Source organism: Glycine soja, chromosome 2, assembly GCF_004193775.1.
Source record: "Glycine soja cultivar W05 chromosome 2, ASM419377v2, whole genome shotgun sequence".
In the NCBI taxonomy this organism is placed as follows: Eukaryota; Viridiplantae; Streptophyta; class Magnoliopsida; order Fabales; family Fabaceae; genus Glycine; species Glycine soja.
Window position 1 is genome coordinate 1,731,927 of NC_041003.1, and position 17,492 is coordinate 1,749,418.

General features: G+C 30.7%; 1 protein-coding gene across 1 annotated transcript; it reads left to right on the forward strand.

Moving 5' to 3' along the window:
• Positions 1 to 14,865: 14,865 nt before the first annotated feature.
• LOC114378975 (heme-binding protein 2-like) lies at positions 14,866 to 16,473 on the forward strand. Its single transcript, XM_028337551.1, has 2 exons — positions 14,866 to 15,227; positions 15,826 to 16,473. Exons 1-2 carry the CDS (start codon positions 14,962 to 14,964, stop codon positions 16,262 to 16,264), a joined length of 705 nt encoding a protein of 234 aa, XP_028193352.1. The 5' UTR covers positions 14,866 to 14,961; the 3' UTR covers positions 16,265 to 16,473.
• Positions 16,474 to 17,492: the final 1,019 nt, after the last annotated feature.

Here is a 17,492-nt window from a genome sequence, read left to right on the forward strand (position 1 = left end):
AAGTATCCAATTTGGTTCAATTGGCTTGATTTGACTCTTCATCCACACCCTTTAAAAGTAGAATAAAATAATCTATAAAGCAGCAAAATAAAAGTCAAATAAGCATAAACTGATTTTTAACTTGAAAAAGAAAAGAAATAAGAAGCTAGAGAAAGACTTCGAGTAGGTCATGCGTGAAACGTTAAGAGACCAAGCAAACCAATGAAATGGAACCAACTATATATAATCACCAACTGTTTCTAATTATATATACTGTACAAGAACAAACATAAGTCAGCAAAACTTCTATTAATTAAGTTTACTGCATTAAAAAGCTTAAGACCCACAAGCCGACCTTAGCCATGAAGGTTTTTGGGGCTTTTTAGCCCTTTGGGCTTTTTAATGCGTGCCTTTTGGCCCTGCGGCCCACGCTGGCCAGGGTCTAGCTGGGCCAAGTCGATCCATTTTGATGACTCTAGGAAGCATGCATGGCATCAAGAAATTAAAATCTAGATTCAACACTATATTTGTGAGACTCATTCTTTTTCAACACACGTATGGCTACTATTATTGAGGAAAAATGAAGTGAATGATGTACATGCCACTCATAATGATCAAGATGAAGGGATATACGGGTGAACATTCTTACTAACTGTTTTTATTTATTTATGAATCTATGGTATGCAATACATCACGACAAGACCCAGGCATTCCAACAACTTTAGCACTCCAAGACCAATTGATCCCCTGACATTGCAGTATTATTAAGAAAAAGAAAAATAAAAACAAACTCATGGTAGGATTAGACCAAGAGCCATGAAAAATCAACAGAATTTGAAATCAGTTAAACCAACACGATTTCTAAAGAACATCCCCTAATAAACTTAGATAAAGAGTCCCACCAAATGAAATCATTCCTATGGACAATCCCTTAATTAGCAACTTTATTCGCACATTGGTTTCCTTCTCTGTAAATGAGAAGATAAAAATGTCACATGAGAACATAGACTAAGACAAAAATTTTTAACGACCATGCCACTCCCAAGGAACAATATGAATGTTTGAAATGGTAGCAATCACCAATCAGGAGTCGCACTCCAACTAAAATTTATGCCAACCCCGTTATGTTATTTTGATCTTATTATTTAATTTAATCATATTTTTCATTAATTATCTTTATCTTCATATTTATAATTCATTTAGTGTTTATCTTGCTATTGATCAACCTTATTTTTCTGAATAAATAAGCACATGGTTGATCCATGTAGCTCTCCTTCTTGTATCTCCCTTCCTTCATAATCTACGTCAACGAGGACTAGAGAAGTTACACGATTGAGAGATAAACTTGATTTGTAAATATGGTAGCTTCATGCATTTAATCATATTATTATTATACACTAACTCATCAATTTTGATTTGTAGGTATACCAACTTTGATATTGAAAATTCCACTACCTTTAGGAGCAAGATACTTCCATATGTGACTAGAAAGTGGAGGTAATTTTAGACATATCCAACCAGCTAATACATATTTGGGAAATTGAGGGAAAAATATCCTTGTTCCACGTATAATATTGACGAGGAGACAAGGAACATATTCGGTGAGAGCTAATTGGACCTTTCTTGGCAGGTTAGTTAGGGCTTCTTCTTTTTATATAAAAAATTGACATTTATATTTTATTCTATTATTTTACTAGCTATAAAATTAATGGTGTGTTATTTATTACAAGATGAAAGAAAAAAGGCATAAGACATACATAAAAAGAATGCTCCCCTCATAGATGTCTTGTGGGAGTTATGATTTGTTTGAGAAAAAGATGATGAAAGATATGCTCAAGAGACGTCATGAATCAAACCAATATAATCTTGAAATATATATTGATCCTCTATCATCTCCTACACATCATTAAAAGTGAAAGTAGGCCTGCACAAAACCATAGGATGAACTGACATTTGAGGCGTATTATGAAATGACATTGGAACTCGTAGGTGATCTAATTGCTCGCTTTCTTTATGTGACATCACTTATTCTGAAGCACACATAGATGATAATGTCTCGTTGTATATAGACTAGCAAGATGTTTGGAAATAACACATAATGTGATGATGAACATCTAAGTTATACAATTATGGAGATGTAACTTGTAAGTAGATTTTATTTCTAGGTTCATTAGCTAATTGAGAATCATTGATTTACAGTTAACATTTATTTCTACATTTTAGGCATTTGAACCAGTTAAGTTTACATACGGGGAATCCTTATTTATACGAATTTCTTGACCCTCAATTCATTCAAAAGTTAGGAAAAAAATAAAGTAAAAGTCCAAACTTACCTTCACAAATGGATGCATGATTAAAAACAGAAAACAAATTTACCAAGCACCTTATATTTGTAAGTACAACTTAATATCTGTTTTAAATTATGTTTGCATTCTAACTTTGCCAATGGTCCCATTGACAACTCCTTTTATTTGTCCTAGGGACAATGTTGCTATGTGATTGTGCTGATTGCACAAGAAACCCACCACATACATGAAAAATCTGAGTACAACTTACGCTGACTTAGGATATGTTTAAATTTTCAGTAGTGAGATCGAAAAGTATGTTTGAGAGTAAAATTAATTTGAAGTCATGTTTGGTTATCCCTCAAAAATACCTTTGAGAGTAAAGTTTTTCCTAGAAACTCCGTTTTAGTTAAATAAAACTTAAAATATTTTTGCAAACTCATTTTACAAACTTACATTTAATCTAAATTTTACTTTGCATTTTAATCCAAACATACATTTAGTTGGATTTGAAAGATTTGCTTTTGTTCAAGGACTAGAGCGCGGTGAAAATGCCAGCAAGTGAACCTGGACGCAACATAAGACAATAGGAAATTTAATAGAATGAGAATATTATCAAGACAGCGGATATTGAGTGGGCACATGCTATATTCTACTGTATTTATGCTATGTCCTTTGTTTTAAGCTTTTCAGATGCACAAACACGTAAGTGTAAATTATATTATGGAATCTCATGCATACATGAAAAGTCTGTGATGTTTAAATTTGAAATCACGAAATAGGTCTTGCAGATGTGACGGGGATGCAACTAAAATGTTTTTGGCTATAGGTAGAAGATGATTAAGTAGAGGAGTGCCCTATGCCCTTGACTATTTTATTATTAACTTCCAGTACATTCAAATTAAGCTTTAAAAGAGAGGTTTCACTTTTACATTTCAAATCATTTGAATTTAATAAATCGAAAATTATCCTATTCCAAAGTCACAAATAATCATTTTTTTTCATCTTACCATTTAATTTTTATTAACTTTTTATATTTGGTTTAGGTTATTAAGAACTTGATTAGATCATTTAAAATTTAAGCAAAGATAGCAATCCATATGATCTATATTATAAAAATTAAGTTAACCCTTAATTTTCATCATATGTTAGACTTTTATTTTACAAGATAATTAGGAATTCCAAAAAATAGTTTCTCTCCTCTTCTGAAATTTTTTTCATTCCTAAACATGCATGCACGAAACTTTAGATATATAGAGATGTAGTGATGCATTATCATGACTTCTTTCTTTAAAAAAAAGAGAGTAATATATCAAAAAAAACGGAAGAAAGCTGAATAGAAGCACAAGGGATGCCGTGGTTCAGCATACATAGTCTCTTACATATATGTTCCCATAAAGAGACAAATAAAAAGTGATGCAGACCAAACATTTCAGCACCAACATAAACAGGCATTATCATGACTTTAGCCTGTACTTAAGTGAGATATTATAATTATGCCAGAGATGTATAGGGCTGAATTATCTTAAGATTAGCTTACACGAATATTGTTCCTAACTTGTCGAGAATTCACGAGTAAGAAATTTTGCGCGCGGTATCTGTACTATAATATAGAGTTAAAAAAGATAAACAAAAAATTATAATATGCTTTATGAAAAAAAGAGGTTTGCATAATATTTTAGTCTAAAGGAGATATTTTTGTAAGTTTGTTGAAATTCCAAAGGAACTAAGAAAATCAAAGAACAAAAGGTTTAAGGAATATCGAAGGGAAATGTAAGCAACAATATTCTTTTCAGAGTAAAGTATGATCTGATTACTCGAAATATTTTGAAATTTAGTTTTATTCTCTATACAATACCAGGCCAGTTTTTAATCTCTGTGAATAACTTAAACTACATCACTTTTGGTAAGTGTTTATAAGGATTAAAATTGAATTTTAATACATTCTAAAGAATCCAAAACATATTTTATTCTTCTTTTTAGTACATGTTTTATTCTTAATATTGAAATACGTAGATACGAGAGACTAAATGAATTCAGAAAAAAAAAGACTAAATGATGTAAACCTTTTTCTCTTTATTAATTTAACAGGTCATATATAAACTTTAATTAATAATAAGTGTTAAAATATAAATTAAATACTGTGTTGCCACTTAATAGCGCCTTTAAACCCTCTTCAACTAAATGCTAGCGAGATTCATTTATCATACATCTCTTTCTCTTTTTCTGTGATGTGGTCCAGCTATAAGAGTCTCCAGAGGTTACTATTTCAAATGAATGAACCTGAATTCTTACAGCTTGTTAAATATTTGTGTGATATTTTTTTCATGACTCATCGTGAAAAGCGCGCAGATACAATTTTCGTGAAAGGAACACTTTTCTTCAGCGGCCAAAATGGACGTTTTGGGGATAAAGAGGAAAAAAAGGTCAAACTTGTACCAGCAAAACGTTATTTATATATATTCTCAGAAAGAAAGAAAATAAGTCTATTTAACCTGGAATATATATCTAGTCTTACAAGAGAAGACTGTAATTTATGTTAATTGTATTGTCTTTTGTTAACTGCAAATTACTTATATATATATATATATATATATATATATATATATATATATATATATATATATATATATATACTGGAAAAAAATAAATTTAATTAGAACGAAAAAGTCTGAGTACATTTTGGGGAGTTAATTTTTTTACACAATTATTTAAATATTGAAGTCTAATGAATAAATATATAATAAATTTAATAAATATTTATTATTAATTTTATGTGTAAAACTAAAGGTTGGATATATTAGTAGAAGAAAATTGAGCAAATATTTGCTTTCAAAATGACCGCACAAATTTTCAACTTTATTTGTTCACTCAACAAATATCTCTACTATATATAGAGCACTTGCTGTGCATTGTTTAGGCAAGGAAAAAAGCCAGTGAAACATGTCTCAGGGGATTATTCATTTGTTGGCTGTCTCTTGGAGTTCCTCTGAATGCTTCATATATTAGGGACTAGTCTAAGACTCATTAGAAAAAGTTAGTCCTTCAATGAAGTGTTTGGGGGAACTCCTGGATTCAACCACCATTGCATATGAAGAATAAATGAACCATATTCATTAATTTCATTTCCAACATGGTTGATTTCATTGACGTGTTCAGCAATTCCAGGATCTAGGGTTATGCTTTATCTTTCTTACATTTCATGATAGCTTCTTGCATAGTAGTGAAGCACACATATTATAATATTTGTTATTTCATGGACTGTGATCTACCAAATATTTCTTTTTACATTCTGCTGTTTTATTGTCTGTATATATACTGCTTTCATCAGAATTTGCAGTGTTTGAATTAAACAAGATTCTTCCATGACTTGTATTTGCAAAATCAACAAACAGAACTGGAGGAGAAACTTCTCGGATTACATGCCAGCAACAGCTCTCACAACCTTCATAAACACACTCCATTTTTCAAAGGAAAGTGCTTAGAACTGGGTAATTTGTTGTCAATTGGAGTTGCATTCTTTGATTATAAGATTAGCTGCAATCAAATTGCGGTTGGGGAGAATAAAAAAACCTTTATATTACAAGAAAATGCGATTGATACACCCGAAAATGCAGTCATGATGCGGTTGCGGCGGTGATTCAAAATACATTTACGTTGCAGTCATAATTGTGGTTATGGACCACAATTTAAAATCATGTCTGCAATTGTCATTTAACTCTGGTGACCATGAAATCCCCTCATTTCTTGATATGTGTCACATGCGTGTAAGCATCAATATAAGGTTGGTCCTTTATTAATTAGCTGCTAGCTTTCTATAAAGATTATTGATATAATTGCGATGACAAAAATGACAAGACAGCTGTTTGAGATGACTACTTTCTGTTTAATTTCCTTGTTTCAGTTGAAGAGAAATATGTAACAATCTGAATAGTTAATTTTAAAGAGATGCGAGCCCTATATATACTACTAGTATTGTATTTATTTTGGATTCGGAGTCAAAGAGTCATCTTTGGAATTAATTCAGAGCGGAGGAAGAATGCAAGTTTTCTAGAGCGACGCAGGAGTCAAGAGGCTGGAAAATTTGAAGGGATATGGTGTTTTTCTTCTCGTTTTTGTGTTTTCATGTGTAACTAGAGAGAGATATTTGGATTAGGGTTAATCAACCTTACCTGAAAATCTATGTAGTTTAGTGATTTTTTTTGCTTATAATATTTGATTTTATGCAACATGCGTTTTTTTTTTTATGTTTTATAGCTTTTAGAAATAATTTTGGCTTGCACAACAATAAGAATAGAAAGCATATATATAGGTTAAATTTGGAATAGTTTATCATAAGTTTAGGTGTATTAAGAAATAAGTCTCTCAGTTCCTAGGAATCTTTGATCTTATAGGTTAGCCAAATAAGAAACTAGCTAAAGGATTAGGAATACTAGTTTAGAAGAAGAACACAAATTCTAACTAGCTGAGAATTTAAGCTTAATTCTAAATCAGTAGATTTGAAGTATGCATACACAAGAATTATATTTTATTATATTTTTATGGATTTCTACATATAGAGTGATGATAATGAAGGGGATTTGTACCTAGTTGTTTCTAGACAATTGCCTTTCTATTCCTTTGAAACCAATTCGGTAGTTATTCTTGAGTCTCAACAACCACCTTCACCAATTTGGTAGCTATTCTTGAGTCTCAGCGACCGAATTTTGGTCGCAAATTTAGTTGCTAGAATCTTCAAGAAACAATTATTTAAAACATCTGGCGACCTAGTACTCGGTCGCCAAAGCTGTCACTGATTTGTCTAAATGAATTTAAGACATCCGTCGCTAAATTGGTACTTGTTTGTACCAGTATATTTCGGTCGCTATTTTTTGTCGCTAATCCACATTATTCTAGTAGTGTCTATTCACTAATTTGTGCTTCATTACTCAAATAATCCAAATTGGTAATCAAAATTATACAGAAATTTTATGTATATTGACATTAATTGGGTGTGCACAACCACATTACCAACAAATTTTGTACCACTGCTACTTTTGGAATAATTCATTTAAGAGTTCTTAGCTGTCCTGAATTTTACATTGTCACATCGAATTTTAAAACTTCAACTTTTTATTTCAATAATGAATTGAATTAAGAAGTTAAAATGGATCCTACATATATTACGTACTCAACTTCTTTATATGCATTTTTATTTTTTTTTCAAGATAATAATCTTTTAATATTTAAATGATAAATTAATATGTGAATTTTTCAATTTTTTTGACGGAATGAATTTTTCAATTTCTAATATTACATTTTAGATAATAAATGTTTAAGTATTTTCATCAACCAAATTTATATAAATTTTATTTATTGATTAGCTTTTTATTATTATTTATTTTACAAGACATATAATATCATTCCTTTATATTAATGTAAGGTTTCACTTAATTTAATTTCTTATAATTTTGTGTTATATTTATTACTTCATATTCTATAATATAGTATAAAAATATATATTTATTTATCACTAATTTATCCACATTATTATTAAACCATGTACGGTTGAATTAATGAACCGTGAACCAATACTTTCATCAATTTAACAAAAAACGATTTAGTTTTAAAAATGTTGATCAATACAACTTATTATTGATTAAGTAAAGTCTGATAACTTTTCATCTTTTGAGAATATCTCAAATCATAGAATTATAATTAGGGTAAAATATGTTTTTTTTTTTCATTGTTTATCTTGATTTCTGTTTCTAGTCTTTTGTAAATTATTTTACTATTTTTACTCTTTCATAAATTGTTCTGTTTTGTTTTTTAATCCCTCACATTATTAATTTCACATACAATTTCTTTATGCTGGTCACTCTATCATTTAACGGTTGAAATTAATATCAGAACGGAAAACAAAACATAGCAATTTCATATACGCTATTTTTTATCAGCTAAAGACAAATTATATTAACTTTGGTAAAGGGTACAATATCCCATATACAAGTGTGTACACTCTCTCCCTTCAATCCAACTTCGATTTCACTCTCCATGAGAACCACTCCGTGTACATTATCTAATGCAACTGAAGGTTCCCCAATTATACTTCAAAGAGAATAGCTTGACTATACTTGGGGATTTTGAAGGAACTTTAGGTTATTAATTATATCATTCTATTCTATTAGCTTTACATGTTATGTCCTGCATGGTGTGCCCTAGCTCACTATCCAGAATGAATTATGCTCTCTGTGTTGACCTGTAAAATTCGACCTTGTACAAAAGTTGACTGATAAAGATGCAAGCAAGTGAACCTAGACACAACATTGGGCAATAGGGGGAATTGAAGTAGGAAGAAAATCAAACAGTAAGAACCCAATATCGAGTGGCCACATATTTGATTCTACCATGTTAGTTTCTGCTATATATATTCCCTCTGTTTTAACCTTTTCTTTTACACAGAGACATGCGTTAGATGGAATCTAGAACGCGAAAGAGTGTTAACTTTTCTTTGAAATCACAACACATGGGTCTTCGAATGCGATGCTGATGCATATAGCTAAGAATTTTGGCTTGGCAGAAGCCAAGTAGAAAACTCTCGTCCTTAACTTTTCCTTTTCTCGTTTTCTGCAATTCTCAATTTAAGCTTTAGAGAAAGAAAAAGAAAGAAAGAAAAAAGCTCTTCTCACTCATTTCCGTGATACTTACCATGTTAATGTTTTAAAATCAGACGTCATTGATGATACTGGTTCAACTGTGATTAACCTGGACCAATCGATATTAATAAAATAATATTGTCATTGATTCTTATTATAAAATCCAAATTAAAAATATAATTTAATTCTTTTTATAAAGTTCAATTTATAATTTTTCATGAATTATTTATATTTTAAAAAAATAATCCCTAGAATAATGTAAAAGTGAAGACACATAACTCATTAATATTTGTTAGTTTTAAAACATATTGTTAATTTAAGATAAATTTAATATTTTTGATTAAATTAATTAAAATTTTCAATCTAAGTGAATTAGTTATATGTAAATTAGTTAATTCTGACATTGTAATTAATAAGGACGGAAGAGAGTACTAATAGTTAAAGGGCAAAATTCATATACAGTACATTAGGTGCTGTACGTTTTTTTTTCTTCTCTGGTCAAAATTTAATTTTTATCTCAATAAACTGGATAATTCTTTAATGCAAATCCTCCTTGCTATGCGGATTATCGAGGTAGAATTCCAATTCTGATAGAAGAGCAACACAAACAGTAATTATTGTATTTAACTTTTTTCATAATTAAATCAAATAATGCATGAAATAATATTAAAGAAACATTACAATACTAAAAATAATATTAAATATTACTAAACATAAGTTCTTAATATATTTAAAGTACATACAAAAGTTAACATCAAATATATTATAATGCTAAGTCAAAGTTTCACATTAAAATTTATTAAAATGACAAGTTTACATTTAGATTTAAAAAATATAAATATTTTAGGTTGATTTTCATTTTTTTAAGAAAAAAGTTTAAATGATGTTATATTAAGTATTTTTCGTTGACTTTCTATAAACAATATTTTTTTTTGCCGATTCTTCAGTTTCTTTTTTTTTTTTTACCTTTTTTTCTTATAAAATTGTTGACCAATTTTCTGATTCTTTTACCGGTTTTTCTTCAGGTCAGTTTTGTGGTTTATTTGAACCAGTGTTGACTAGTTCATCGATTTTCGGAATACATATATTGTTTTGGAATACTTATTTATATATAATATTTTAATTATTGAACTCCCTTTTGATATTTTTCATAACAAATCAAATTTTTATCTAATTAAAAAAACTAAAATTTATTACTTAATTGTTGTAAATTTATCATTTATTTGATAAATTTATATTAGTTAAAAACTTAAAATAGTTTATAATATAGATTAAAGTAGCTTCTTTTTTTTCAAAATTTAATACTGATACAGGAGACTTTGGACATTATAATTGTTTTTGTAGCAATTAATTAAGAGGGATTATCTTATTTATAAACTTACGGTGAAATTAAATAATTGTTAATAATGTACAAACAAAAATGTATATTAATAAGATAATGAAAATAGTTTTATTAAGAACAATTATATGACATGGTACAAAAATTATTACCATCTCATATTCACATTGAATTATCAGATTTCTTAAAAGAGAAAAATTCATGTACATTATAAACTAATTAGAAAGAACAGCTTTAATTTTTTTTATACTAATAGTTACATTTTTTAAAAATCTAGTTACTCTTATGTTTGGCATAGTGAACAAAGAAAAGCTCTTATGTTTGCCCTAGCTAGCTAGCTTTGCAGTTCAAGACTATGAAAGTGACTGGAAGGGCAAGGATCTTATTATGTTAGCTTTGGAATTACTTTAGCAGCAAGGAGCCCCTCAATCACCGATTCCCCTTCTTGGCGAACATCCTGACCAGGTTCAGAGATAGAAAGTACTTTCACTGCGTTGAATTCTCCATGTCCACATAAAATTTCACATTTTTTTTTTAGCAATAAACATGAAAATCTCCCCCATAAATATAGAGCAGTTGCTGTGTCTCTGTCTATATATCCAAGAAGACAAAGTAGTTCAGAAGCATGTATAGATTCAAGAGTTTTCTGTTGGCTGTCCTTTGGAGTTCCTCTGAACGCTTCATGTTAGTGAGGGGGGTAGCCAGTGTAAACTGGACTGGTACCCATTATTATAAGCCTTCTTATGAAGTGTTTGGGGGAACTCTTGGGTTCAACTAACACTACTACAAGTGCAAACCCTACTACCTTGTATTATGGCTATGATGAGTTAGAAAACCTTTACATTACCAATAATTACGGCTGATGTGGTCGCAATTGTGATCATGGTGCGATTGTGAAGTGTTAAAATATCTTGATGTTGCGACTACAATTACAATTGTGGATCGCAATTTAAAACCATGCCTTGTACACGAAAACCACACTAGTAATTGCTAGCTATACTAGATATTATTACTACCTTCAATTTCTCTCTCTACTATCTTCTTTCTAATTTAGTTCTATTTGCTATCAAAGCTTTGTAAAAATTTCTTGAGCTAACTTACCTTGTCCGTGGAGCCTAGGCATGTGTTCAGTTGGATTTTAAGGCTGTAAAACTTAGGCACAACAATGTTGAGTTGAACATATCTTAACAAGTAAAGTTGAAAATAATAATCTAAAAGTAGTTGATAATGTACGTACATTGTTGTCGGCATATATCCCTATTCATATGTGAAGTTTTTGATTGTGAGCTTTTACACCTTGTGTCTTGATGGGTTAATGAAGGTCATTTAATAAATTTTGAGGATGTATAGGTGTGACTCCACGGGAGGAACTGGGTTTATGCATCCCAAGCGGCTACCCGGGCATGACACATGTTGAGGAAGCCACAGTTCCTCTTTGGATCATATATAGTTTGATATGTTCGCCAAAAGGTTTTGTCTCACATGTCATGTTGATATCATTTTACCATATTTGTTAGGAAACACATTTGCCTGGTCATTTGAATGAGTAGTTATTAACTTTTCTCATGCATGAGCATTAGATTTGATTTACATTAACCTAACATAATTAATATCTAGAGTAGTTATTTAAAAATATATGCTGATATTTCTTGGACATTACATTAACTCCCTTATAGTTATTTAAGTTATACACTGTGACCCCTTAATTATTATTTGAAAATATTACGTCAGATTCTCCTAAAGTGAGGTTTGTGTAAATGTTAAAAAATCACGAAAAGTTTGTATAATTTTATAAAACTTTAGTTTGTATAATGTACTTAATGTCTATCATATATGCGCAGATTGTGCTTATTGTAATATTTTTATAGGAGTTGTATAATATATGTCTTGTTTCTCCCTCACTCTCTGTATATTGTGTGTGTATGCATGTGTTCATGTGGTGATCATGTTCAATTTGTGGTACAAAACGACACACGAGATTACTTAAGATTGAGTACGTGAAGGGATCTCATCAGGAGGCATGACTATTTGTTTTACAAGGATTGCCATGTGAGTTATAATGAAGAAAGTTATCTATATTTATACCTATTTTCCCTCGTTGTTCCATACATTCTTTTTCTCTGTTAGGATGACTGTGGAACCAACTTATCCGTCTAGCACCAGAGGATAGCTCCTTTCTATGTAGACTCCAAGAGAAGGATTACTCTTATCTTCTATACATGTGGACCGAGTCCATGATACACTTTGTGCATATCTAGTTTATAGGAGAGGACCCCTCAAAGGTCTCGGGTGTGTTTGGTTTAACCTTAGTTGAACAAGCACACTTTCCCATAAGCATTTTGTGAGAAGTAGAAGTATAGGAACTCCTAGTTTTTCATTCAATTGGTCATTTTTGAGGGTCTCCCAATGGAAAACTAAACATATACTTCTCAGTTCTAGTTTGAGTAGAGTTTTCTTGACCGACATAAGGTGTTATGAGTTCTTCTTGGCAGGAAAGGTTACGGTGACCATGACGACATTAGATGCAATTATCTTATCTTTTTTTGTATTTTGGAATGTATTTAATTAATTTGGACCCAAATCTTTTTAGCCCATTATCTTTAAATAGAATTTTCTACCTAATATTAAGGATTCTAATTTTGATTAGCATATGACTTAAAGAGAAAGTGGAGGATCATCTTCTACAACTCTTTTTCTATTTGTTCTATTTCTCTTCTATTATTTGATTGTTTTTATGACCATGAGTAAATAATCTCTTTATACAAGCATTGATGCTTAGTTCTTGATAACGTAAATGTGTTTAATGGCTATATTAGTTTTTTGTTCTTTCATTTATTTTTTAGATTCAATTTATTTCTTTAATATTTTTTTAAATCAATTTGATTTTTTAATTTTTAAAATTGTTTTAATATTGTTCTATCATCTAAATTGGATCGACAATATTTAGGAAATATGCTTTGTGATGGTTTAAAACTGTCATTTAGTGATTTTAAATTGTCACAAAACACATATTTTTTAATACTGTCAATTTAATTTAGAAAAAATTAGATTGAATCAATTTTAAAAATTAGAGGATTAAATTAAATTTAAATAATAAATTAAAGGGCTAAAAAAACAAATTTAATATACTATATTAACATAGTAATGTCGTATTTAGGAAAATTTGTTGATCTTTAGTTGTAGGATTTTAAAATAATTAAATTAGGGTGCATGGTCTTTTCATTGTAATGTCATATTTTAATTTGACTATATATAATCTTGTCTTTTAACGAAACTAATTAGTTTAGTTGAAATCTAAATTAGTTTTGTATGATTGTTGTATTTAAATGATCAGGTTGTACGAACTTAATTAGTTGTAGATGAAATTTAGTTGGTTTTTTAACCATTACCTTGGTTATGGATAGGAAGCTAGCATTAGATGGCCTAACCATTGCACATGGTAACCAAAAATTTAATGGCTAGTTCGTTTATGTATTATATGATAGGCTTAATTATTGTTCTTACCGGATTTCATGTCTTATTAGATTTGACAGGATCTCTTTATGATGATGTTGTTATTTACATGTGAAGATGTTCTGACACTCAAATTAGTGACGTATAAGTATGAACATGTATCAAAATAAGTTGTATTAAGGTTAAATTTTACCTTAACCTTGGAGACCCTTTTATAAGTTAAGATTGGATCTCTGATCTCAATCTCCCTTGTTAGATAGTATAATTTAAAAAAAAATGATCTTATCTTATTTTTTCTCTAATAAAAAATTACACAAAGAGGAATTACTTCTTATTTTATTTGATCGGAAATAGTGCATCTAGATTGATTCCTAAGGCAGGTAATGCCGAATCAAGGATAAGGCAATAAAGTAAGAAATGAAAGTTATTCGATTGTAGGGGACATTCTTATCTTTTATCAGGTAAAAGATATGATAAAATTTTTCTTTTATCTTAATTATATCAGTCAGGATATCTAAATTCCAAGTAGACTACTTGATCAACCATCGATTACGAAAGCTTGTCAACTCTAAATAATATAATTATGTTTTAAATCTCTTAAATTAGGGGGTCAGTCTTTTTAGTTCTCAAAAAATAATCATAAATTTTAGTCTCTTAAATTAAAAAATCTTTTACTTAAAATTAAATAAATTCAAAACTCTTTAGTTTTTCCGCCAGAATTTAAGAGACTAATAAAATATAAATTTTTATTTGAGTGAAGGAACTAAAAGAAATATTTTTTAGATTTGGAAGACTAAAAATACTGCAGCATACGTTTTAATTTGAAAGACTAAAAATAAACTCTTAATTTTTTTTTACATAACAAACTCTAATTTAAGAGACTAAAAACATAATTAAATAATTAAGCATATAAAAAATTTCAGAAGATTTAAGAGCTGTGAATAGTAAAAAGGAGAAACCCCCCATCCAGATGAATTGCACAGCAATGCAGTTAGTTGGGCTTTGGGCCCATGGGTTCATATTATTTTATAGTTAAACATATGCACCCGGGTCACACGCTAGTTCTGAATTAGTCCTAAAAGTGCAGTTGAATCAATTCAAGAAAATTAAAATCCAAAAACAAAAAACAAAAAAAACCGATTTGTGGTGTGTGTAGCTTCTAATATGACGACAGAGGTCCATATAATGCGTGGACATTAAACTCACCTTCTCTGTAGCCATAGAATTTCACATTTTATCTTTTGCATTGAGCAACTAACTCACTCGCGCCATGGCTGCTACCATCATCACCACATGCAAGCTCTCACTGCTTTTGAGTCTTCTCTCAGTTTCACTTTTGCTGGGTGTGAGGTCTGATACCCTTCAGAATGTAGGCGCAATTCCCCCCACATGCAAGCGCATAGAGTGTCCCAGCTATGATGTCATTCACGTAGGCAACGGCTACGAAATCCGTCGCTATAATTCACCCGTTTGGATTTCAAACAGCCCCATTCAGGACATTTCTCTCGTTGAAGCCACAAGAACCGGCTTCAGGAGGTCATTTTTATCTCTCTCTGCTAAGTCTAACTTTTTCAATATGTTAGTGTTCATCTAAGGGTCGTTAAGAAAGAATAAAAGGAGGCAAAGGTTGCCGGTATGATCCTTCCTACTAATATAAATTTACAAATTAACATTTGTCGATAAAAAAAAAATCTATGTTAACTCGGTTAGTAAATCCAGTATGTTCATCCAGTATTTTAACATGCACTACCGACAAATTTGTTTTTAAAATTGTGTTGTACAAATGCCTCAGAAGGGTCTTTGTTCAACCCTGTTTGTCATTTTGGTTAATAAGCAATTTCACTAACAAAGTTAACATACTGAATATAAATAACATGTTAAAATTTTAGAGAAACTGAAATGGGATAAAAAAAAAATAAAAATTGGAGGGACCAATTCTAGATTTCATATATTTTAGAGAGACCAAAAACATACTTTATCCTAAGTAATTTATATAGCTCGAACTAAATTACTATTTTTGTTCATAAGTTGTGTAAACTGGGAAAAGTTTTCAGCAAGAGTAAGTGCATAGGACAGAGGATAGTACCATCCAAGGAGTTTGATTAAATTTGAGTAACCTTTGTGTTTTGCTTAGGTTATTTGACTATATTCAAGGTAAGAATAACTACAAGCAGAAGATTGAGATGACAGCACCTGTGATCAGTGAAGTATTACCCAGTGATGGACCCTTCTGTGAGTCCTCATTTGTTGTGAGCTTCTATGTGCCAAAAGAGAACCAAGCAAACCCGCCTCCTGCGAAGGGCCTTCAAGTTCAAAGATGGAAGACCGTGTTTGTGGCAGTTAGACAGTTCGGTGGATTTGTCAAAGATTCTAGTGTTGGGGAGGAAGCTGCTGCCTTGAAGGCTAGCATTGCTGGAACCAAGTGGGCTGATGCAGTTGAGAAAAGCCAGAAGAGAGCTGGCCATGCTTCTGTTTACACGGTTGCGCAGTACAATGCCCCTTTTGAATATGACAATAGGGTCAATGAGATATGGTTCTTGTTTGATATTGAAAATGAACTGCAAACCGTGTGACAAAATAAGCTTTCAACATGAATGCAATATGCATAGTGCAGACTGAGGTGTAAGGACATCTTGAATGGATGAATAAAGTGTTTTGCTTTTAGCTAAAACACTGCTTTCTGATTGACTTGCTTTTAGATTCATCATAGCTATATAGTTCAGAGGCAATTTTACTCTTGAAAACTTTTCATTATGAATTGATATGGGTTTTGAAGTGAGCATGTGGTACATATCTATACTTTTTTCTTTGTTTGTTTGAAAGAAAGAATTTGATAAGTCTGCACTCAAATGCATTATGATTGCCACCACCTGAGTATCATATACTTTGTGAATGGTGTTTACAGAAACTTGAGTCTTCAGTACTATAATTTACATGTTATGAACTTTACTGCAGATAGTGAAAATTAGAAAACAAGACTTGATAAAAAAAATGTCAACAAAAGGCCGAATATGTTTGCAAGATTTCGTCAAATCAGCATTCGAAAACCAAGTTTTGTTCACATTGTTAGTTTGAATTAGTAACATTTCTTTCCTTTCCTTGGCTTCAATATAGATTGATTAGTTTAGTTAAAAAGCAGACTATCACGTTATATGGGTTTCTTTTTCATGATAAAGTTTATTCGAAATTTCAAATTACGGTTTCTTTAGATTAATAAAGGAGCAAACTTGCATTACTGTAAAATAGATTGAGAATTTGAGTCCCGCTGCTTCAAATTAACGTGCCTTGAGTTGCACTACTGTTACAAATGCTCACAACTGAACCACATTTTATAACTGAGTGATGAGCAACTAGCACCAGACGCAAATTTATTTATTATAACTAGGTTAATGAAGTAGTAAAAGAGGTCTCAAATCCCAATTTGCCTGAATCAACCATTTATTGAAAATTTTGATCCATGGTGCCTGCTCCATCTAAATAATTCACTGTTCTATCAGTTAGAATTCTCATTCGTAGGATTAGTGTTTAAGGTGACTACAAGACAGGATACCAAATAGGGGATTACTCTGATAAGTATATATACCTACCACAGCCATCATTAGGGGATGGTTCAATTCAAGAATGGCTTATGCACTCTTTGAAGAGAATGGTTAGAAATGAAAGAATTTAACATGTATAAACCTTCTCAGGAAAGAACCTGGTAAGTGGCCTACTATTTGAAAACTTCAGCAGCGAAGAGTTTATGCAATTTTCTGGGGAGTAATTGAAGATAAATGAAATTGCATCCATATTTGCCCGGAT